Genomic DNA, 23,991 nt, shown 5'->3' on the forward strand with positions numbered 1-23,991 from the left:
AGTTTTCCTCCTGGCCCCAAGCTCCCAAATAACAATCTGCATGCAACCATCTTCTCTCTGTGGGTCAGTTCCTCCCCAGTCTGCCTCAAGCCTAGGATCCCTACTGCCTATCAGATGTCCCACTTTCTATTTCCTGCCTCAGCTACAGACGAACCAGCTTTAATTGACAGGTACTGCATCCATACAGTACACAGAAGGTTTTTTCTATACACACATGCGCTCACACAGGTTTTTTCTATACACACATGCGCTCACACATCAGCGAATCAATGACATACTAAAGTAATGACATTGGGAAAGTCCAACGTAGCAATTTAATGAGTTTATTGGGGTCACTTATAAGAATAGGGGTTTGTGCTGTTCCAAGAGCAAGAACAACTCAAAAGCAGCTGTATCACCAAAGCCTACCTCAACATGGATAACAACACAACTTGCAGGCTGCTTGACTAGTCAGGGAATCTCCTCTCCCAGGCAGCCAGGCCTCCTCTGGAAAGCTCTACTGGTAACAGTCAACCAGTCCCTTTCTGTCCTGTTCCCATACAGTTCCATTTCTATAACCTTGGGGAAGCACCTGTGGCTCTTAAGGTTCAGCTTTCCAAGACATGTGATATTTGTTTAGTGTCTTAAATCTCTCCTTCTTCTTCTTCTTCCTGGAAGGATGTTTCAATCAGAAGGAGATTATCATGTAATACTAGATTCTGGTTTTTGTCCTTGTTTTAGGTACCCATCTCTCTACCTATGAGGTGACCATGACATCATTATCCAACACGTCTTGAGTTCTTAAAACACATGGTCTGCAGCCTCGCAAGGCAGAGACTTGAGGCATCCATTAGCTACAGAGAAAAGCTAATAGCTCAGCTAAGCACTGGAGTATAAAAGAACAGGAATTAAAATCTGGCGGGTGCTTATAAATCTTACTAAATTTATTATGAAGTTCCTGTTTTAAAATTCTGATATGTTTTGAGGGGGGAAAAGGGGTCTTAAAAGTACACTCCAAAGTATTTTTTAAAAAAAGATTGCAGTATTAAAAGTTTACCAAAGAGGTATTTTTAGCTGAAAGACAAAAGCTTAAACAAGATGCTGTATATAATGTGATCAATACTGATAGACTAAGTCAATGGGAGAAACATCAAGAAAACACACAACAGCCCATGTGATTGTAAAGACGCTTGCCTGCTTTTCAACATGTTCATAAGCTCTGCCAATGCCAAGTCCTCTCAGTTCACACTGAGGAGTTGTTTCTGATTCTCTTGGACTCAGAATCCATGCAGGCAGCAGCAGGGTGGAGCCCAGAATGTTGAGGACTATGATGGAGCTGGGTAGCTGGTCTGGCATCTGAGCTCAGTTTGCCTTCGCTCTCACATCAGATCTTGAGGGAGCACAGACATCGGTACCCTTTGGGCACACAGATCAACTGTCTGTCTGCTGACAGCACTTGCACTTAAAGCAGCTACGCCCGTGTCTCCATTCCACACCAATGGGGTGAAGTGATGTCCTGGGTAATCAGCCTTCCCTTGAAGTCACAAGTACCACTTTTGATATTAGAACACTTCACTGCCAGGTGTTTCTCTGGCTCTTCTGTTGATGTGGTTCCCAGGAGGCTGGCTGCTGTGTATGGTAAGACTGGGTCCCACAGGATGGTTTGGAGACAAGTAAATATAATAGCTTATCTGATGATGCTAACATGCTGACTCAAGAGCATTAGACTCTCTTCTTGGTGCCCATCAATGCTGTTTCCAGTGTATTCGGTTCTCTTTCAAGTCTTCCCATGGCAACCATTAACAACTGAGAGAGAAAAATAACTCGGACAGTGGGTTCAATATTGATGCAAATTGAAGTTCATCACCACTTGCCATTTAATTGCAATCCTTAATCTAAGAGGGAAGGAAAGCACACTTTGCCCTCAAAGTCAGCCACAAATTACCTTGCTGCAGGCAGACAGAGGGACATTACCAAATCCCAGTGGAGTAAATTCTACTGACTTTTTCAGAAACAAGTGGGAAATCAGTTAGTAGGCATTTTGCAGTTCCTACTTGTTTAGTCCCAGTGGTCTGAAAGAAAGCTGTGAGCACATGGAATAGAAGTGTTCGTCCTGTCACACGGGGCATCATGAGCAGTCCTGAAACTCAGGATACAAAAGCAGTTTCCAGACCTTTAGTTTAGACAGACTGACTTTCGTATTGAAAAATACTTTAACACTCCTCTGTAGGGTTATTTTGCATTTTAGGTATTTTGAGCAGGTGTCATGCACTAGCCTGCACAGGCTACAAAACCAAGTACCACAGACAGATGGCTTAAGCATCAGGAGGTGCTGTAGTCCAAGACTGTCCGACTGGTTCCTCACAAGGGAATCTTCTTGGCTTGTGAGCAGCTGTGCTACAAGTTCTCACATGGTTCAGAGGAAACATCTCTTCCTCTTCCGAACAGGCCATCGATTCTACCAAATAGGGACTTACCCTTAGAGTATCCTTTAGCCTTGGTTACCTCCAGAGAGCTGCAGCCTACATAACTACACCAGGTCAAGGCTTGCGCACAGTCCAGTACTCCATGCTGAACAATTCTTCATTCAAGTAGAGATCGGCTCGCAGTGAGGACATCATCCACCACGGGAAGCAAGACTCACCGTAGAGAAGATAACTGCCCTGTGACGGACAACACAGAGACTCCCGCGGCAGCACAAAGTCCACCCTCACGGAGCGGCTTCTTAAGCCTTGTACTTCTGCATACAGAACCTAAACCACTAAAGTTCAAAGGCTTCAAAACTTAGCCTGTAGATCTAGTCTCTGAAGTCCAAAGCAATCATCAATAGTTTTGAAAACAAACCAAAAATCTTTATTTACAAAAGCGAGTTTTACTAACTTTTTATACATATGACACGTGGACAGCACCAGCTTTATCTGTAATGTTTTCAACACGGGTTTTAAACACAGCGAGGCATATGCATCTGAGTTCCATTGGTCACAAAACAGAAATGCTGCCTTAACTCTGCCATCACGATTCTGTGCTGCAGAATTTGGGGTGGATTTACTGCCAGAGGTGATCACATAACCATCGGCTGTGGATTCCCAAGCAGGACAGGAGCCAGTCTCAGCAAAGCACGGACTGGCATCTTCAGGTGTCTGAACCTGAAGAGGAGTTCAGCAAAGCTTGTGCTCCCTGAAGAGACAGAGACGAAGAAGGTTACATCACTACAGAGCCCCAGTCACACAGCCCTCCCAAACTCAGCATGCAATGCTTGAACCACGAAGTCTTACTTCTAGACAAAACCACCCTAGTGGCAATCACTGAATTTTTAATTTCCTAAAACACTTTAAGAATTTAAACTTATCCATTCTGTATTAGAAATTAACCACTGTGAAAGTTTGTGTACATTAAATTCAATTAACCTCAATTTTGAAAACTGATGTTAGTAGTTGATTTTTGATCTGTGAGTTTGATCTCTTACAAACAACCTCCACTTGAAGACTGAGAGTTGATCTACTGCCTCTTGGTCTTGGTTTCACAAATTACACATAACTCACTGGGAGTGAAGCCTGGACATCCAGGGTTTTGGAGGCTACCAATGATTATTTGTCTACCAAGATTTAGATCCACAGCCTCTGAGGGAAGCATGGGCATCACCAAAGAGTCTTTTATGCTTCCTCACCCTTTCCTCTCCACCCCATGGTCCCAGCAGCACAGGTATACTTCCTGTTTCTCTGCATGCTGGCTGTTGGGTTTGTTATGTTTTCTCATCATGCAATGTTTACTTTCTTATTTGAATAAGAACAAGGTGGGGAGCAAAGAAAGAAAACAGAGGGGAAAAAGGTAGAGAAGAATCTTGCCTAGCCAGGGAGAGACAGCTATTTGGCTTGTGGCAAAGTATGAATAACAAGGAGGAATGCAGAAGCAACCTGAGGCAGCACAAATCTAAGTAAGCGCCAGCCTGGGGTTGCATTAGCATGGTAGCTTGTGGGGCTGTAAACAGTAGATGCTGTTACTGTTGTTAGTTTTCCCTGAGACAGGCAGGGTCTTGTGTAGGCCAAGGCCAGCTCCGACCTCACTCTATAGCCAAAGATGGCCTTGAACTCCTTCCTCTTCAGGGAATTTCTGATTTCCAAGAACTTAAATTATACCTGTGGCCTACTATGCCCTTAGGGGGAGGCTATTTTTATTGTACGCTACATACTGAATTTCACCTATTTCATTGCTGGGTACTTCGGTGTTCTTTAGCTATTGGGCTTTGATCTGGGTACAGTTAAATTTCTAGAAAACATACATGCAGTTATGATCATAGATCACAACTTATGCTGATCCTTTGAGATTTATAAGATGTGACCCCAACACTGTTCAGTCCTATGACTGAGGCCATGCCCTCCTCCATTCTACTGTGAGCAGCTGGCAGGTTATCATCTAGTCCACTTGCAGGCTCTTCCCTCCAGGGAATTACTTTATATCTAAAACCAGAAGATCCCCTGGTACCTTCTGCATAGCCCGTTCCTCTCTGATACACATCTTGCAAATTCTGGCTCCCTAGGTCTCTCTATACCCTCACCTCTCTCCCACAACTCAGGGAGTCTTCCTGGCAGTACATGGGTGCCCTTTCCTTACCATAGCTAAGAAACCCCCAAACAATCCAGCCAGAAAAGAGAACACCAAAAACCTTGAACTGCTATCTTATGCATTTGTCTAACTTTTGTATTTGTTTCCATAGGAAAGGCCACAAAATGTAAGCCGTTCCTCATAGCCATAACTTGTCTGCTTATACTATGTTTCTCTCTGAGATTTACTAATGTACACAACAAAAAATGCCACTAAGCTAAAAGTGATTATACATTATAATAATATGCCTAATTCCATACTTGCCATAGCATTCAATCAATAGTTTTAAAGTTTTAGTGTAAGAGACTATGATTACATAAACCTTTTTAAAACTAGGAGATCTTAGAAAGTTATAAGAAAAATCAAGTAGATTCTATAAATATAGCTCAGTGGCAGAATGTTTGATTACCATGCCCAAGACCTTGAGTTCAATCCATACAACTTAAATACATAGAGATGTCATTCATATATGGAACAATATACACATTTAATTTATACTCCTGCTCTAAAAACACCTTTATCAGAGGTAAAAGTCTATGGTTGGTTCTACTTTCAGAAAGCATTCTCAACAAGCACAAATCATGAACAAATTGTGAGCAGTGCATTAGAGACGGTGACTGACAGGCGTTTCTCCCCAACTAGACACTAGTGAGGAACAAATACTGAAAAAAGGCTGAGATGGGGTTACCTTCCAGTCCCAGAGGTGGCAAATGTCGTGGAGCTGGCACAGAGTGGTAGACAAGGAAGCAGGCCAGCATGCTTAGCTGAGACTTCTCCACAGGCTGCCCACTAAGGTAGGCATGCACACACACATCACCTCCAGCTGTGAGAGGACACAAAAGGAGTTGAATGGATCAAGAGCAGAGGTGAGAGATATGGAAAGGATTACTTTTTCATCAAGTGCATACTGGCACACACCAGGAAGTACTGTACAGGTAGAGAGGACAGGTAGGGTAGCTTGACACTGTCCAGATTTGTGTGCGGACGAAGTGAGAAAGCACACAAAACAGGTGACCACAGTGTAACAGACACCCACTGTCAAATCTTTTCTTCAGTGTAATAGTCAAGGAGACTGATTTCTACCCAGGACTAGAATCTATTTACTCTTAGCAGGAGATGATCAAACTGCAATTCCTAGAAGAGTGCTTCTGAAAGTCTGACACAGCTCGTGTTTCTGGTGTGGTGGGCCTAGAGTACTGGCAGGAAATGCACATGCAACAGAGCAAAAGCAAGTGCTGCGGCTGCTCAGGAACCATGCTTTCAGAGTACTAGCCTCGAACAGCCAAGGCAGTCCTATCCTTGGACACAGTGGACAGTCGTTTGCTTAGGACACAAGTGACCTAAGACACTCAGTGAAGATAATCTGTGACTGGAGGGACGGGTTGAGGAATAAGGTGAGATGCAGCTTGGGTCACAATCAAGATGCTCAACACATTTGCTCTGGGATGGGTATGACCCTCTCTTCACGCCATGGTTCCTAAAAACATCTCCTTTCTCTGAGCATCATAAAAATGTGGAGAAAAGGAATTGTTGGTTGTTTTAGGACCACAAGAGGACAAAGTGACCAAGCGGAAGACAGCAAATGGAACTTCAGGGGTAAAAGTTGAAGGTCCAGCAATTAACCCTGTCTTAAATGTACTTCCGTAGCCCGAGCTCACCACGGCTAGCCTCAACATTTCAGTTCAGTTCAGTCTTCTGTTACAGACATAAGACATCTGAACCAAACAAGAAAATCTGAGAGAACAAAGAAGAGATAAAGATGTCTGGAAAACTGAACACACCAAGTGTCCTGAAGAACCACAAACCAACTAGGTCACTATTCTAAGACTGCCTGTCACTACCAAATAGCTTTTACATTCTAAGATGTTTGCCATCAGAGAATTTGCCAAGACACGATGGCATACTTCTCAATAGCAAAGGAATTCTACAGGTGTTAAAATACCAAACCCAATGGAAAGAAAATGCCAACATTTATTATATAACATTTTCACAAAAGAGGGGATTTAAATGCCTGTCAAAAACATTTCAAAGTGAACGTCAGTGCTGGCATAGTTGTGCCCTTCATTTGCTCTTCATAAGCCTCTTTACAGTCTGACTGACAGAAATGTATTTCCCAGTGTCACAGCAGGACAGCTTAAATATCTAAGCAAGAACTCTTACAACCATGACTAGGGTTTGTATGTACTGAAAGGAACATAAAGATCCAGGAACCACCTGTAGAAAGCCAACTTCAGGTTCCAGTGACATATCAATGCATTCCCACAACTGCACCACTCACATGAGTCAGCATGAGTAACTTGATTCTTTCTCAAGTTAGCACTTCTCCTGGCAGAGAGCCAGGGCCACAGGATGCTCAAGGATATCACTGACTCAGTCAGTGTGCCCTTCCCTAGTACAGGTAAATGTGTTTTTGTTCTTTTTAAAGATACTGAAGTACACAACCAGACTCTGACTCCTCAAACAAGCTATAGATTATGCTCAGGTTTACCTTGTTTGCCAATGGAAACTGTTAAGATAGAAAAGCCTTAGCTGAGTTGCCCTACAAGCACAAGGACACAGTACCACCATACCTTGTAGCCACTGGTCCAGGGTGGCATCAACAGTACACTTCACCACAGGGAGGAACTCGGAGTTCATAAAGAGTCCTCGCTTAGGATAGGTATGCTGCCTTTCCTGGTGGCTTCGTGAACTGAAAAACTCTAATATCAACTTTATCTGCCAGAGATCAGATGTGTTTGGCATATCTCTCTTTTTAAGACTTCTTAGAGCCTGTATGAAGAAACAGAAAGAACAGTCAGTCTGTTTAATGAAATGCAAAGATGTTCTAATTATGTTGTCTTCGGGGTATGTTCCAATATGGCTGACAAGATCAGCAAGAGGCTATGAAGATTCATGGGGAATTGAAGGGCAGTTGATTACACTAAGAAGCCCTGCCTGGTGTGGTTCACTTTCCTCAGCATGAAGACAACTTCCAAGTAAAAGCAACAAAGGTCAAGTTCATTCTTGACTCAGCAACCCTGAATAATGAAGCCCCACCCCCCACACACACACTGGGGTATAAATCTCTGGGGAAGAACTTGGGGTACAATGACATAGCAGGGACAGACAGAATCCAGCAGTGGGGCAGAGGCCTAATCACTTATCACACTGATGTAAAGAATCACTTATAAAGGTACCATGGCTACCACCAGAGGAGACATTCATCCATGGAGACTGTTCTAAATGGCAGAGGGGTGAGGGGACCCAAAGTTTTTAAAAAGGAGAACATTTAACCAGAAACCAATAAGCCTAACTTAGCTGCTATGTCAAGAGAGGCAGCAAGTAAAGCACCAGCACAGGACCATGATCACTCTGCGACTGAGAAGAGACGATGCAACAGTAACAGCATTCTGGCCCTGTGCTTCTGCTGGAATGTGGAACACTACTTTACATACGGCGATTTTCATGCCTGGGGAATTACTTCTTGCCTAAATGCTTTTCCCACTCAGCTGTCCACAAGATTATTTTTATCATCAAAGATTAGTTCTTTGGCTTGAGACAGAGTTCCAAATGCCAATCTATATACTCTTCATATTTACTGCAGAATTTTTAAAACTATGGATTCTGGGATCTTGCCCACCAGACTCCAACTTAAAAGGTATGGAACAAGATTTGAAGATCTGCATTTTATGACTGCCCAGATTAATTTTAGCCAGGTTAGAAAACTACTGGCTAAGATTAAGTGCAAATGTGGGTCTGAAAAACTGAGACTGTGAGAAAGCTATATTAATAATAACCTTGATGAGAGAAGGTCAGTGCTTTAGGAAAGTTCTTAGGCATTATGTCCCTGTTAGGCACTTACAAAGTATCAAGAGAATCAAAATGAACACCATCTCCCTAAATCACCAGCTCCTGGTTCTAAACTGCCTGCAGACTTGACCAAGGAGGTGGAAGTTCATATCCAGGCAAACACAAGGGCACATAGGGCTCACCTGCCATTCATTTGTGGCCTTCCCATAAAGAAAGGAGGCAAGAGATGACACAGGGAGACTAGAGCAAGAAAGAAAATGACCTCTCCCTCCCCAAACCAAGGGAAGAAGATAGAACGGGATGTGGAACTCCCAGGAGGAAGGCAGCCTTCCAGAGAGCACCCCTGTCAGCACCAAGTCCAGCTCTGGGCATCAGCAGAGAGCTATCAATTGGAAATGGGTTCTTGATAAGATGTTTAAGAACAAACAAGAAACTGAAAACTGAATCCATAGGGAACTTCCCACACTGTGTAGTAGGTCATTTCAAATACACCATCAGCTGCATCAGAATGCAAATAATTTTGGAATCATACCTGATCCATTGCTATGTAGGCAGGCAGCATCTCTGGAGTTTCTTGAGCAACACATTCATAAAGTATCGAAGAAAAGAGGTCCAGAATCTCCTGTTTCTATGGAAAAGCACAAGTACTTTGTAGCACATCAAAGCATATCACAAAAATCAAGAAACAATCATGTAACCGTTACTAATAGCTCATTCTGAAGCTCTACGATAAACAGTGTAAACAAGAGTTCCTCTCTTTAGAAAGTGATAGTTCATGCAGTATTATAACATCAATGAAAACACAAAAAGAATGGTAAAGTAGCAGCATGTGATCTGGTACTTTAATGATCAATCTAGGGTTTAAAAAAAAATCTGTGAGAACAGCAGAGACGAGCCTTCAGTCAGCTGGGAGTGGGATCCAGAAAGCAGCACAGCACCAACAGAGATGTAGGGAAAACAACACCCAGGTAAATATAGTTCTCAGAGTCAAATCCACAAGGGGCTGGGGAGAGGAAGATGTAGTGGTGGCAACAGAAAGCACAGGTTTTATGAGCAATCTCAATCTCAAAGGCAGACATGAATATTACAGGTGACTTTGATTGCCTATTGATAGAACTATCAAAGTCTTTTTTAAGATTTTATTATTTACATATATATATGTATATATATATATACATACATACACACACACACACACACACACACACACACACACACACACACACACACACACACACGAGTACACTGTAGCTGTCCTCAGACACACCAGAAGAGGGCACCAGATCCCATTACAGATGGTTGTGAGCCATCATGTGGTTGCTCAGAATTGAACTCAGGACCTCTGGAAGTGCAGTTAGTGCTCTTAACCTCTGAGCCATCTCTCCAGCACATGAAGTCTTATCCTGGTGCCCAACAAACAATGAAATACTTACTTGACCCATGCTCACAGTGGGCTTGCAGAAATATTCAGCAAATGACAGAAGTGCTGGATCTGAAGTGAATGATGAAATTGTTTCTGGCTAAAAAGAAAAACAAACCCCACTTTAAATAAGTTAACTAATTATTACTTCCCTTTCTGCTCACACTGTAAGGCTGTAATTATAAGAACACTGCCCCCGCCCCCCTTCACACAATGGACCCACAAGACAAAACAAGCTAGAACTTCATCATCCTGTTCTATTAGGAAGTTACAAACTTTTGCAAAAGTAATATAAAGTGTTGATGTACCAAAAGGTTAATAATAAACATGTCTTCTTTCTTATAAACTACCCACAAAAGGCTTTCCTCCCTCCATCCCTCACTGTCTAACTAAAAAGACTGCTTAAAAGTACAAATACTTAGCCAGGCACTGGTGGTGCATGCCTTTAATCCCAGCACTCAAAGGCAGGTGGATCTCTGAGTTTGAGGCCAATTTGTTCTACAGAGTAAGTTCTAGAAGAGCCAGGAATACACAGAGAAACCCAGTCTCAGGAAACAAACAAAAAACAACAACAACAACAAACCCCAATACTATAGAAGAGTAAGGAAAAAAGAGTCTTACTCAAGTGAGCTTCCAAAACAGGACAATTAAGATCCGTCAAGTATGAGGTTCTTAGAGGAACTAAAATCACAGCTAAAAAGGGGCAGCTGCCTGGGGTTAGTTGAGGAATTAGTGCTAATAGCTTAAGTTTACAAGTTGTAATTGTTCTAGTGATGGCTATAGCAACATTGTATTTAATTATCATTTAAAAACACTTCACATTTAAAAACAGCTAAAGTACTAAATTTTCTTTTTGTGTATTTTACTACAATAAAAAATTAGTAGAAAAAACCCTTGTATAGCACTTACTATTCGAAACTGAAAATGGAGAATTTAGTTTCCTATTTTAGTTCTGAACTCCCAGAAGGCAAGATATTGAGCTGTCCTTTAATTTTTATATATTTTCAATATTCAAAATTAAGCTCAAATTTACCTATAAATTGGATTAGCTTTTCATATAGGCTCTAACTTTTAGAAAAAGAAATAGTGCTAACTTAAACAAACAAACAAAATCTTCAAAATATTTTAGCAACACTCCACACTTGACATCAAGGCTGGAACTTTTATACATTCGCATCCTGATGACTGTGAGAAAGGATCATCCTCAACTGACCGATCCAGATGAGATGTAAGCTGAACTACAATCAACTGCTACCTCCTTACTCAGGAATGAAGAAAGGGAAAATGTGGCTGCTGAGCTAACGCATCTTTACTTACGTGTGACCGGAGCCTCAGGTACTCAGAGGCTCCTCAGCAAACGTCTGCCCCCGAAACTCTTAAAACTGAGATTAAATTCCTAAGTTTGAAGCTAGATGTGTTACAGAACACATTCTTAATGGCAGAAATGAATTCTAGAACACGGAACCTTTCAAAGTAATGAGCTTTAACTCACACTTGATTTTAACTATTTTTCATTTAAGTGCTACCATAGCCAAGTACTAGGAAGTAATAAACTAAAATGCAAGACTCACATTGCCACCGTTCCCTTCTCATCAAGATTAAAGAAACAAATGTGGTTTAAAAATGGGTTTCCCCCCCAGTGGCGTACAGCCAAGCATGGTGGTGTTTGCCTATAATCCCAGCACTCAGGAGACGGGGGCAAGGACACCACACAGTATGATGCCAATAATAGAACATTCAATGCTGGCATGTAAAGTCCTGGGTTCAATCTCCCACACCGCAAAAGAGTCAGCGAGCCAAGGGGAGCTGAAAGAGATGATGCCAACCTGGTCAACATACTGAATGCTGTCAAAAGAAAGGAGGTGGAGAAGAAAGAAAGGAAAAGCAAAGGCTAACTAACGAGTGCTAACTTAGACATTATTTCTCTCGAAGACGATAGTGCAATGCAACACTACCTTGAAAGCCCGGGCTTCTGAGTTCCTGTTAGCAACAGTCTGTGCCAACAAACTCTGCCACCCCATTGGGTCTTCTTTGTAGGAGAGCTGGCCTGCCCGGAGCTTTACATATAAAACTCCATCCTTGGAAAGAATGGACCTGGAAGAGGAAAAGAAAAAAATGATCTGATGGGAGGTATCATTAGTAGTTCTCTGCTGAAGTTGGTGTTTTCTGGCACCACTTTTATAGGGAAGTTGTCCCAATTCTCTGGCAGGATTAACTCAGCACAAAATGACCGAGTGCACATAAGTGAGGGTAGGGTGCACCCCACTTTTCTGTGATGTTGAGATTCATGAACTTGTTCAGTGAGAAGGGACTTCACCTGCTCAAGACTGAACTTCCCTAACACTGCTGATTCCTTTGTCCCTATCAATATGCCGGAGACACTGAAAGTACTAACAATCTAGTAACTGTTTTGCAATAGAAAGAAAATACTAATTAATCTAAGACAGAACAAATAGAAATTAGCCACTAGACAATAAGAAAATATAACTAGAACCAGACTATGAAATTTTTACATGCTTGTCAAAACTTTCTGTGCATTTAAACAATTTACATCCTTTCCAATGTCTAAAACTAATAACATGCTAAGTAATTATTTGGATATACTTTATCCTACCTGAAAGGAACCTCCAATAACCTTATGTTAGTTGTAACAAGACAACAGTACAAAGAAGCAACAGATGTCTGACAGGCACCAGACGTTATAAACAGTCCCCTTTATACTAAATCTTACTGTACCCATTACTATCTAATGCTGAGTCAGTTTTAATTTCTCAATGAACATGTGTACATTTATCATTTGACTTTCAAATTAAATCTTTTACATTCTAAAATAAATCCTGCTTCAAATATATAGACCACATTGTTCAACATACCCTATATGCTGTCATGCATGAGACGAAAGAGTAGCCCTACCCAAACACTACTCTAGAATCCACCTCCCCGTAGACTTCTATGCACTGTTGGGAAAGCTGAAGCGAGAACTAAGCATACTTACCGCAAGTGCTGTTCTCCCTTGCTTAAATCTATGAGCAGTTCCCAGTATCTTGGCCCTTTAACTTTCATCTGCAGGAAGAAATATAAACAGTCACTGAAAGCTGGCAATCTGAGCATGCTTCTTAGAGCGAATAGTGACGAGCCATCCAAAAGGCATGTGAATCATGTTCCGCAAGGACACAGACACAGTAAAAACCTCTAAGGTTAGACTTCCTCTGCCCTTCATGAATATTCTTCCTGCAGTTCCTTTTTCTTAAGGACCTTTAGAGATATATGCAATTGTTTCAATTTGCCCTCTGGGTAAACCTCCAAATTCTTACAATTTGCTCCCTGGATAAGTCACACCAACTTACCTGCTTTAGAAGATGAAGTTCTGGAAGAAGGGTTGGAGCCATCAGTTCTTCTTTGGTCTGTTCATACCACTGAGTGCCCTTTACAAAGGTAAAACACAGCAACCATGGCCAAAGGGTCAGTCTGCGTCTCCCCTTGCTCATGGTCTGCACAGAACTATGAAACAGTATAATTCCACTAACAGTCTTTGCCTGACAGTGCTAGAATCAGTCCAGGGCCTGGTACACACTAGGCAACTATTCTAGAGCTGAGCTGCAGCTAAACCCCTAATACTCAAGCCTACACTCTATTACAGAGCATTCATCACCCTCACCACCTTGGTTCCTTGCCCTTTACTGGGCAGCAATGCTGAAGGGCTTTGCTTCTACAGCAGGGGTTTATACATAAGCCCCATTTTTCAGCCTAGTTTGCTCTGTGACAGTTTCCCCAAACTCTTCAGTTAGATAAAGGCAGTCTCACGGCCCTCTAAGTCTCACACTGCTAGCACTGACCTCACGCTAGCCACTCACTTCCTTTAAGAATGACATTACCACCACATTTTCACATCTCAAAGTACAGCACATTTGATGAATAGAAGTATTTAATAGTGTACAGACTACATGACTTGTAATGAATGTATGAATCCCAATGAAAGATAAACAAATTTAGGATACACAAATACAAAATTTTGGGATTTTGAATGTTCAATGAAACCAAACCTTAAGAATCCTTATAAACCAAACTCACTTTGCAGAATACTATAATTAGCTACATAAAGTTACCAGGAACATTTCCCAGTGATCGGCTCTAAGGACAAAGGAACAGCAGATAATGCCAAAAGTTACACAAACGTAAGAGCAAGCCACCCTGGGAATGAGTAGCAACTTAGGAAACTTCGGGTTTCATGACTCTTCAACTCAGTGTCACCACCTTTTGCTAAAATGCTTTTAAAATAATCTGACCTGCAAAGATGACAGGGGGAGTTAGTTACCTTGTAAGTCACTTCTATAAGGGCATAGCAGGGTGTGTTTGTATCCACATCCACAGGTACCAGGAGCCTGGGCTCTGCAGCTAGCACATAGAGGTGCCGAAGTGCCTGGAGATGATACCTGTGCACAAACACCAGAGAAGTGAAGAGCCCAGTGATGCGAAGGAGCCTGGCAATAGTCCCTGCTGACAGGCTACACAAAGCTGGGGTGGGAAACACTTACCTATGAAAAATCTGAAATAAAGATGACAAATTCAATGAAAGTACAGAGAAACTCTAGTTTACATTTTTTATTATACTGTTTAGTGTGTGTGTATGCAGGTGATACATGTATGCAGAGGTCATAGACAAAGTTTAAGGAGTTCACTCTCCTTCCCCCACATGGGTACTGGGGATTAAACTCAGGCCACCAGGCTGATAGACAAGCACCTTTATCTACTAAACCATCTTTCAGACCTCAAAGGGTGCTGAGAAATCCTAAGAAACTACTTATCTTTGATCCAAAAATTCTTTATCTGAGTTCACAAGTAAAAATTTTTAAGAGAGTAACAATTGTCTTAACAGGAAAGTGCTTACTAATGGTGGCTAAACACTCATTTAAAACAACAGTCCCATTCGATCACTCTTGGGCGCTCCACACAAAACACCTCTCGTCACCTTTCTTGGGGATGTGCTGCAGCTGCTGTATTTTTCCTCAGGGTTAGTAGGGAAGAAAGTACAGCAGTCGGTTCTTCAGAGAACAATGCTCTCTAGGTGCACATCCTGCATACAGACAACTGAATTACCTACTACCACACCGATGGGGGGGGGGTGCCTTGTGTGTGCGTGTGCAAGTGTGTGCTTTTGAGTCTTCACATTAAAAATTTTAACTTTAAAAATTTTGAGGTCCCATTAAAAAGCAATGAAATAAAATTACAATAAAAAACAAACAAAACCCAGGGTTGAGATGTCTCAGTGTGGTGGTAAAATGCACATGCCTTAAGTATGAAGACTTGAGTTTGGATTCCCCAGAACCAATATAAAGTTGGTGCAGAGCCATAGACCTGTAACCCCTCCAGTGCCAGGAGAGTGAAGACAAGTGGATCCCAGGACTCTGGGGCTTTGGTGGCCAGCTATTCAAGCTCTAGATTCAGTAGGAATCCATCTCAAAAAGCACAGAAGAGAATGACAAAAATAATGCCCAATGTCAATCTCTGACCTCCACATGCACATACGAGACACACACACACACACACACACACACACACACACACTTGAAAAAACTAGTGTTAAAATACAGCCTTCTTCTCACTCAAATCTATTCACCACTGTCAGTGTATTAAAAATAAAACTGAAAGGGGGGGTTGCTGCTATTAGTTGTATTTAAAAATGGGGAAGAGCAGGTTTGGGTACTGCACACTGGGCCTTACACATGCTAAGCAGGCACCTGCCACTATATTATACTCAGACCTACATAAAGATTCTTTGTATTTAGCACCAAATTGCATATAGTGACACATGCCTATAATCTCAACACTTGGGAGGTCGAAGTAGAAGATCACAGGTTCAAAGGCAGCCTGGGTTACATACTAGTTACATGCAAACTTTGAATACACATTAAAACCTTGTAAAGGAGGGAGGGAGGGAGGGAAGAAGACAGGAAGAAAGGGAAGGAAGGAAGGAAGGAAGGAAGGAAGGAAGGAAGGAAGGAAAGTTCAGCTAATCACATACCCAGAACTCCCCTGCAAGACTATAACAACCCACTGAAACATTCTAAATGACAAGATGGAGGCCACATGTCAGAGTTGAAGTAAGTTAACAATGTTAACAGAGTTTGGATTTCAGATCAGGCTACTTTTGCAGAGCAGACTTTTCCTGTCATTGGTTATACTTAACACTAGAGAGCAAAGCCATGGCAAGAGTCTTTAAAGGCTCCTGACATTTCACTACTAGACAAACAATGTTGCTGGCTCTCGGACAGACAACAGATTAAGTACAGCTGGCTGCCTACAATGCCATTTATCAGGAACTATTTTCTTCCCTTTCCAAATAACAAAAGAAGCCCCTTATTCTGGACACTTCCCTGGAAAAGGAGACATTTGTCATTCTTTGTGCTCTACACTGCTCTCTAATGCTCACGCTATATGACTCCAGACTACTGCTTCTGGACACTAATAAGTTGACTTTTACTTTTTATAGGTCTCTATTTTTGTCCCTCTTTGATGTCCTTTACACAAAACTTTTCAGCATTGTGTAAAGAAAGAACTCACACTGCTACTAATTCAGATTAAGTTTTTTTTTCTTGGAATTAAATAATTGTAACAGAAAAAAGCTATCTTTTTTGTGCTTCCCTAAAGTTTGTATGGTTAATTTATACCTAAAGATAACTTTATCTGGCTTACATCAGGATTTACAACAGCTTGACAGATGTGAGAATGGTCAGGCATCAAACGTCCAGAATATTTTTCTAGTCTAATACTTTGAAAGAGACATTTAAAAGATTTAGTCAGGGAGCTAAGTTCAAAAACAAAGCAATAGTCTGTGAAAGTAAAGCAGACCGCAGGAAAGAGGCTAAGCAGTACATGAGACTCACCGGTTGTCAGTGCTGTGGGCTGGAAAATGTGGGTAAAGGGCACAAAGAAGGGCAGCGATGGCCGAGTTGGATGTGCTCAAGGAGTACCTGCAGAGCAAATTCAGTGGGACAGACACTATCAGCTTCCCTGCCCATATCTTCAAGGCACCCTTAGATCAGAAGAGTGGGGTTCTACAGCAAGGTGCACGGGTAAGATGCCATGACAAACAAAGAGCATCCTTGGTGGGGAACACATCTCTTTACAGTTAGTCCTTATATCACTTCCAGAAGCTGTTCTACAAATCTTAAAATAAACCTAAAATACCAGAGGACAAAGAAGTATTTTATCATTTTGATAAATCAAAATTCATATATTAACATTAGAAACTTGGGGATTAAACCCAACAGGATGTTATAAATATCAGTATTATTGAAAACATATGACAATTTAAAAATAAAACAACCACTAAAATGTAGTGCCAGGGACTGGAGAGATAGTTCATTGCTTTAGAGTTTGAGTTGCTCTTCCAACAGACCCAGGTTGGTTCTAAGCTAATTCCTTGGGTGGCATACAATTGGCTGCAACTCAAGCTCCAGGGGATCTAAACAGGCGCCAGTTCTTAGGTGCACAAACCCTCACAAAGACAGACAGACACACACACGTACATACGTACATACATACATACATATATATATATATATACACACACACATATATATACACAAACATAATTAAAAATAAAATATTTTAAAAAATAAAGGCAGAAGCTCAGCTAAAGAAAAGCAAGGAGTCACACCATATAGAATGACAAAGATGTGACTGTGAGCGTTCATTAAATGGAGGTACTTATTTGAAAGAGAACAATTTCAAAAATCATAAAATACTAAAAGTTCTTACAGCTAACATTCCTTTACCCATCCTTGTTGGGTCTTTTAATTTTTATTGCTGTGCTAAGAATTTACAGGTTGGGCCCTGTCCATGATCGGCAAGTGCTTTATGACTGAGCTACAGACCTAGCCTTTAAACATTCATAATTCTAAATTAATAAAAAAAGAAGCAACTGTCACAAACTATATTAAAAATATATACATCTTGCTCATAATCTCTGTCTCACAAGACACTAGATAAGTAAGTGTGGGCACAGTTTGAAGAAGACAACATGGTAAGGGACTTCAAACCTTCTGCCACTGTGTGGTTCATGCAGTTCTAATTCATGTTCTATAGAATTATTTACTATGGAAAATTCCAACAGCTGTATGAAAAAAGCCCACAGAAAAATGTAGTTTTAAAAGTGAAAAAATAGATCAGTTATACAGATCTCCCTCATGAACCTTTTTATTAATGAACAAACAAAACAAAATATTCATTACCTTCCTCCTCCCAAAAAGAGAAGGCCCAGGGCCATGTGGTGGGCCAAGTGGAAGCCATAGTTCATCTCTCCGCCCGTCTTCATATGCAGAAAGCGACAGAGCTGCAATACCTTCAGGTTCCCAGAGCCAGCCATCACCATGGCAAGAGACAGCAGGACAACACTCAGGCAGGTTTCGAGGTTGTAGGGCCCTGTCTGGTGACACAAAAATATTACCTAGTGTTATGTTTCTTCATTACCAAAAACATCTTGACATTGGAAGATTATAAATGTTTGTAATTTTAAAACTAAATCTAAGAAAAAACAAATACTCTGAAGCATTTTAAAACTAAATCTTAAAAAAAAAAAAAAAAAAAAAAAAAGAACACTATAGAACATCACAGCCTATACAATGGGACTGGAGAGATAGCTCATTGCTTAAGAGTTTGAGCTGCTCGTCCAAAGGACCCAGGTTGGTTCTAAGCTCACTCACTGAAAACTGACATTAATCCTATAGACATCACTCTCAGAAAATCTTCCTGTATATACCTACATATTCATAGATGACAACCAGACACTACTATACATGCTAATCCTAATAACCTATAAGCAATTTTCAAATACACAAAACCTTATCAGCATCATCTTGCTACATCCAATGTCTAAGAGCATATGAATATGCTATAACTTAAATACTTGGGCATTTCTGATATTTCCGATGTTTATCACATTATAAAAACTACTACATAGGTCTATGCTGTTAACCAGGTCAGAGAAGTTATGTCCAAAGAATGATTGTATACTCACTAGGTGTTTGTTTGTTTGTTTGTTTGTTTTAAAGGACATTTTGGCATTCAGTAATATGACGGAATATGAAGTATGACAACCCACAAATATTATATACCTCATTTATTCTCTTGTCACAGTATTAGAAATATACACATCCTTCCAGGCTAATCATATTCTAACCTAATTTACTACCTTAAAACCAAAGCATAGAGAGAGCAGTGCTTCAAACCTTGCTTTAAATTCAAATAGCAAAGGTATTTGATAACCTCAAGTTTCTGGTTTACCTATAAATGTTCTTTGTTTACTTTATTCCCAAATAGGGGAAAGGAAAAAAAGTAAGACTTACTACAGAAGCATTGGGTGCAGATAAATAATTCATGAAATCTTTTGCAAATTTATGCTGGAAAGGAGAAGAACAATTGAAAAGTTAGAAGTGGCATCTTAAGGCTTGGGCTGTAAGACAGAAGGACAGCTCCCAGCACAGCAGCACGAGCCAAGACAGTTCTCACCAGACAATTAAATGCTGATAAGTTCTCTGAGCCAGCAAATCGAAAACCCAGAGACAAACAGGCTCCTGCGATGATGTAGATGTGTGCTTGCCTGAAAACAAATTACAAGAAACATAATGTTGTTATTGTCCTTTAAAATCCATTATCATCCGTTATCTTAGAATAAAAACAATAAATATTCATCTTTTACAAACTACTCTACAGCGTTCTGAGAATGGTGAAGAAGGTCCCTATCCAATCAGCAGATCTCTATGGGTTTCTGCATAAGACCATGTAACCCTCACTAATGTAGCCTGCCTCTTATACTACAAGGAAGAACACCTTTAAAGTGCTCCCCACCAAGGAAAGAATGAAAGAAGTACAAGCACATTTTTTTTTCAGATGGGATCTCATGTATCTCACATGAGGGATTCAGAATTAATCAAATTAAGGACTGGTTCTCCTATGTAAGTAAACTGATTTGACAGGTGCTAACATAGCTAATATATTACATTACTTACGACAAGGTTTCCAAATTCAAGTCCTCTGAACAAGGCAATTCAATTTCATTCAGAGAGATACTATTTTCTCTTATAATCTGTCAAGAAGAAAAGCAACAATGTCTGAACACCACTAATCTAGTTATAAATGTTATGAACTAGCTGTGACAGCTCTATTTAAAGAAAATTAACTCCAAGGTTAATGATATATATGTTGTACATATATATACATATATATATGGATAAACTGACTGTAACATTCATATGTACTAGAACTTACCTGTACCACCATATGGGAACAGGTTATTTCTATTTTGACATTAGACACTTCCATTGGATCTTTTTTTAAAATGTATTTGTTTGTTGTGTGTGTGGTGGTGGGGAGAGGGGTGTATGTTCAGAGAACTTCTTGTAACTACATTTCTCTCTAACATACAGGCAACCCTGGGATTGAACTCAGGTCACCAAGCTTGGCAGCAAGAGCCTTTACCACCAACTCACTGAGCCATCTTGCTAGGCCTCCTTTGGATCTTAATTAGAACATAGACCCTGAAACTTAAAGGCCTGGCTTCAAAGCCCAACTTTAAGGGTACACACAGTGACAGCTGTGACTCATCAAAAATAAACATAATGAAGTTACCCACCAGCTCCTAGCATCGGCACGCTGTAACAGAAGTCTTTTTATTAGCTACAGTTATCCCTACACAGCTGTATCAGCCATGGTCACAACACCACACTGATTACCAACTAAAAAGAGCTCACTAAGAATATGAGTTGTAAATAGCTAGGAAGAAAAGCCCTCTAGAACCTGGTCCTTTGTCATTTTCCTATGATCTCCTTCGGTTATAAAAAATAAAAACAGGAGAGATCAAACCAGAATCACTTAAAGCAGGTTAGAGATGTACAAGAAATAAGAAAAGTGTGGCATGTGTTTGTGAGCCCTGATCAGGAGGCAGAAACAGGAGAATTCGGAGAATAAGACCAGCCAGATCTTAAGAGCCTGCTTCTGGGTTGCTCCCACCCTCCCAATCTGGATGATTTTGCCCATGTAGCAGAATGCACTAAACTTCAGCAAATAGGGACGAGTTGTTGCAAATCTTCACAGGGACCTGATCCAGGACGAGCAGAAGCTGAAGCTGCCCAGGTGCCAAACAAAAGACAAAAGAAAAGAAACTGGCACATTCACATGACAGGATAAACCTAAAGGTGGACGATTACACTCTCAGTGATGTCACACAGCATGCTGAGCAGAAGGCTCACACGGAAGATGTGTGCTGACGTCTGAGTGTGGGAGGGCGAGTGTTCAGAGAAGTGGTAGACGGGACACAAGTCTGCGTCTGTAGGTGTGTCATCAGTCATGTGATAGTAAACATACATAGTACATTTAATTACGTGTTCCATAGTATAGAAATTTTATCTTAATAGAAAATACTGATATCTAGTTAATTATATACATGTTGAGATACTAGGGAGAAGTTCATTACTGTTTATAACTTGAAAATGTATTTAAAAATTATGAATAAAATAATGAAATAGGTAAGTTGACAGATATATAATTAAACAAGTTTATACAATAAAATGTTAACTACAGAATCTATAAGTAACATGGGTACGTTCATCTATTCATATTTTAGTTTTAAAATACACAGAATATGGAGGGAAACAATGCAGGGTTCTCACTGGTTCTTAGCAACAGCTAGTTACAGTAATGATTCTGAAGTCTTAGAGAAAACTGCTTGCTGTTAACTAATATACTCAGCTTACTTAGAATATATAGTAAAATTGACAATTTTATAAACAGAATCTTAGATAAGTACATATGTTGAGTAATAATATTAAAAATAGTTTTTTAGAGTATTCCAGTACATCTAATTTTAAACAGTACAATTTCAAAACTTGTGAGGACAAAAGAAAGCTGAAAAGCATTTTTTTTACTGTCTTTCATGTAGCACGTGTATCTGGTGTGTGACATGTAGTTGTGCAAACTTGTGTGTATGTAGGTGCCTGAGCTTGTGTGTGTACAGAAGTACTAAGGGAGTGCGAGCCTGTGCAGCCATGGCAAACATGGCCTTGCCCTTCCCCCATTCCCTCTTCCTTGCTAAACTGTTAAAAGCTGGCCAACAAGGTCCATTCCCTTATTTAGCCACTTCCTCCTCCCGAGGCTGACCACCAAGGTATTAAAAGTATTAAAGTCCAGCAACCAAAAGCTTCCTCGTAGCTTCCCTAACTAACCTGTCCAGTCAAAATTAACCAACTCATGCTAACAGTGTTTTCACTTTTACCTTTTAATTGCCATTTGCCTACAGGCCATGCTTGTCTCCTGTCTGTATCCTTTCTTTCCAGAGACAGTCCTTTGTCCCTCTGGGACCAATACACTTCACCTCTCTCCCTTCTCCTCATCCTCTATCTCTGTCTCTTATTCCCTGCCCTCTGTTGCTCTGAGACAAATAAATCTCATTTGTCCTAAGAACTTGGTCTTGGGGTGTCACGAGCCAACTTGGAGTCCCACAGGCACAGAGGCTGGCAACTGAGGTCAGGAATCTCCCTTAGTTCTTCTTCTGCCCCATTCATTGAAATAGGATCTCTTAATCAAACAATATATCTAGTCTTGTCAGCCAGCTTGTGCAGGGATCCCATCTCTACCTTCTCCCACCATCATTTATATGGAACCTGAGGATCTTAACATCACAGTCACCCTAGCATTTCAGAAAGCACAAACCACACAAGTAGAGCATACACATAAGCTTAGTGAAATATATTCTAGCACGACCCATTCCATTTCAGTCCACACCCTCTATCAGAAAGCCAGGACAGGTTCAGAGATAGCCTTGGGCTTCCAATAGGTCTGGGATATAACAGTTCACATGAAGAATATGGGCACTTGCAGGACCAGGCCATCACAGCCCATGACCACCCCTACAAAGCAGTGCCAGCCTAGGGGAAGACCAGGACATTCTAGCTGTGGTTTTCTTGCTTCCAAGGCAAGCACTTTAGCTGCTGTGTCATCTCGTTGGCCTTCAGTATACAATTGTAAAATTAAAGTTCTTCTGTCTTCAAAAGATACCCTAAGGACGAGTAGGAAGATTGCTCAGCAGTTAGAAGGAGGTCACTCTTCCAGGACTTGAGTTGAATTCACAGCAGCTATTATAGGCAACTCAAGACTGCACATGTCACTCCAATTCTAGGGGATCTGATGCTTCCTTAAGCACCAACATCCACATTTAAACACATACATGCTTTAAAATGATCAAAAAGCAAATCTTGAAAAAGAAAATACTCTAAAGGTAAACAATTCCAAAAGAATATTCTACAGCACTCAGGAAAATCTCTCTAGAAATCACAATTTATGTTACTAATGTTACAATATTTATTATCTGTACCTACCTGAGGAACATTGCTGTCAACCCACTTGGAATTTGGCAAAATATCATCCCACAAAATCAGGCACCGAGCAAGAGTCTTAAAAATGAATTAAAGACAAAATTAATGAGGCAAAGCACATGTATTTCCCTAAGAATTAGTTTCCAACTAACAACTTCTTTAAAACACAGGCTATCAACTAAATATATAAAAATAAAGACTTAGATCTTAAAAGTCAGGTAAGTTCAACCATGAAAAGGATAGAGAGCAATTTATAGTATTAAACAGGTACTCTCATTACAACTATGACAGTGCTACTGCATCCTCAAGGATGCTCAAAAGACATCAGATCCTGGCCACGGGCTGCCTTTTTAGTGGGTTTTTTAGTGCTGTTTTTAAAAAACAGCATTCCAATTATTACCTACCAAGGTGGTCATATTTCCTAGCCCTTTTAAGTTCTTTCTGGGAAACTTCAAAAGAAAACTGCTAATCAGAAAACCATGATTGGCTTCTCACCATGTCGTCCCACAAGACTTTCAGAATCAAGCGATTCCTGGCCAAGAAACAAAAGCAAAATCATCCTATTCCTCAGTGGATTCGGATGAAAACTGGTAACAAAATCAGGTACAACTCTAAGAGAAGACACTGGAGGAGAACGAAGCTGGGCCTGTGAGGATTCACACAGGGCAAGACTGAGGGGCTTATACTGAACTGTGGTCAGTCCTACCAGATGGATTTTAACATTTTTAACCTGAAGACTTGTTCGTCTCAAAATTAGGATGTTTGTCCAGTAATAAAATTATGAAACTTAAAAAAAAAAAAAAAGAAAACCATGATAGGCTAAAAGTAAAC

The 23,991-nt window shown here is 40.6% G+C and overlaps 2 protein-coding genes across 3 annotated transcripts in view; one reads left to right on the forward strand and one right to left on the reverse strand.

Annotated features, from left to right (window-relative positions):
- Positions 1-344: 344 nt before the first annotated feature.
- ANAPC1 (anaphase promoting complex subunit 1) overlaps positions 345-23,991 on the reverse strand; it is a 71,004-nt gene continuing 47,357 nt past the window's right edge. For both annotated transcript variants that reach the window (XM_080931419.1, XM_080931420.1), the window contains 15 exons: positions 23,164-23,238; positions 19,801-19,877; positions 19,301-19,391; positions 19,138-19,191; positions 18,025-18,218; positions 16,675-16,761; positions 14,106-14,223; positions 13,138-13,215; positions 12,786-12,853; positions 11,746-11,884; positions 9,804-9,890; positions 8,903-8,998; positions 7,152-7,350; positions 5,270-5,404; positions 345-3,156 (listed from right to left, as the gene is read on the reverse strand). In XM_080931419.1, the coding sequence (XP_080787545.1) occupies positions 3,041-3,156; positions 5,270-5,404; positions 7,152-7,350; positions 8,903-8,998; positions 9,804-9,890; positions 11,746-11,884; positions 12,786-12,853; positions 13,138-13,215; positions 14,106-14,223; positions 16,675-16,761; positions 18,025-18,218; positions 19,138-19,191; positions 19,301-19,391; positions 19,801-19,877; positions 23,164-23,238 (1,614 nt within the window). In that variant the 3' untranslated portion in view covers positions 345-3,040. The remainder of the gene's footprint in view (positions 3,157-5,269; positions 5,405-7,151; positions 7,351-8,902; positions 8,999-9,803; positions 9,891-11,745; positions 11,885-12,785; positions 12,854-13,137; positions 13,216-14,105; positions 14,224-16,674; positions 16,762-18,024; positions 18,219-19,137; positions 19,192-19,300; positions 19,392-19,800; positions 19,878-23,163; positions 23,239-23,991) is intronic.
- Positions 23,657-23,812, forward strand: LOC308431495 (large ribosomal subunit protein eL39-like; the record flags this gene model as incomplete). Its single annotated transcript, XM_080931001.1, has 1 exon — positions 23,657-23,812. One exon carries the CDS (start codon positions 23,657-23,659, stop codon positions 23,810-23,812), a length of 156 nt encoding a protein of 51 aa, XP_080787127.1.

The sequence above is a fragment of the Micromys minutus genome, assembly GCF_963924665.1.
Source record: "Micromys minutus genome assembly, chromosome: 17".
Taxonomy (NCBI): domain Eukaryota; kingdom Metazoa; phylum Chordata; class Mammalia; order Rodentia; family Muridae; genus Micromys; species Micromys minutus.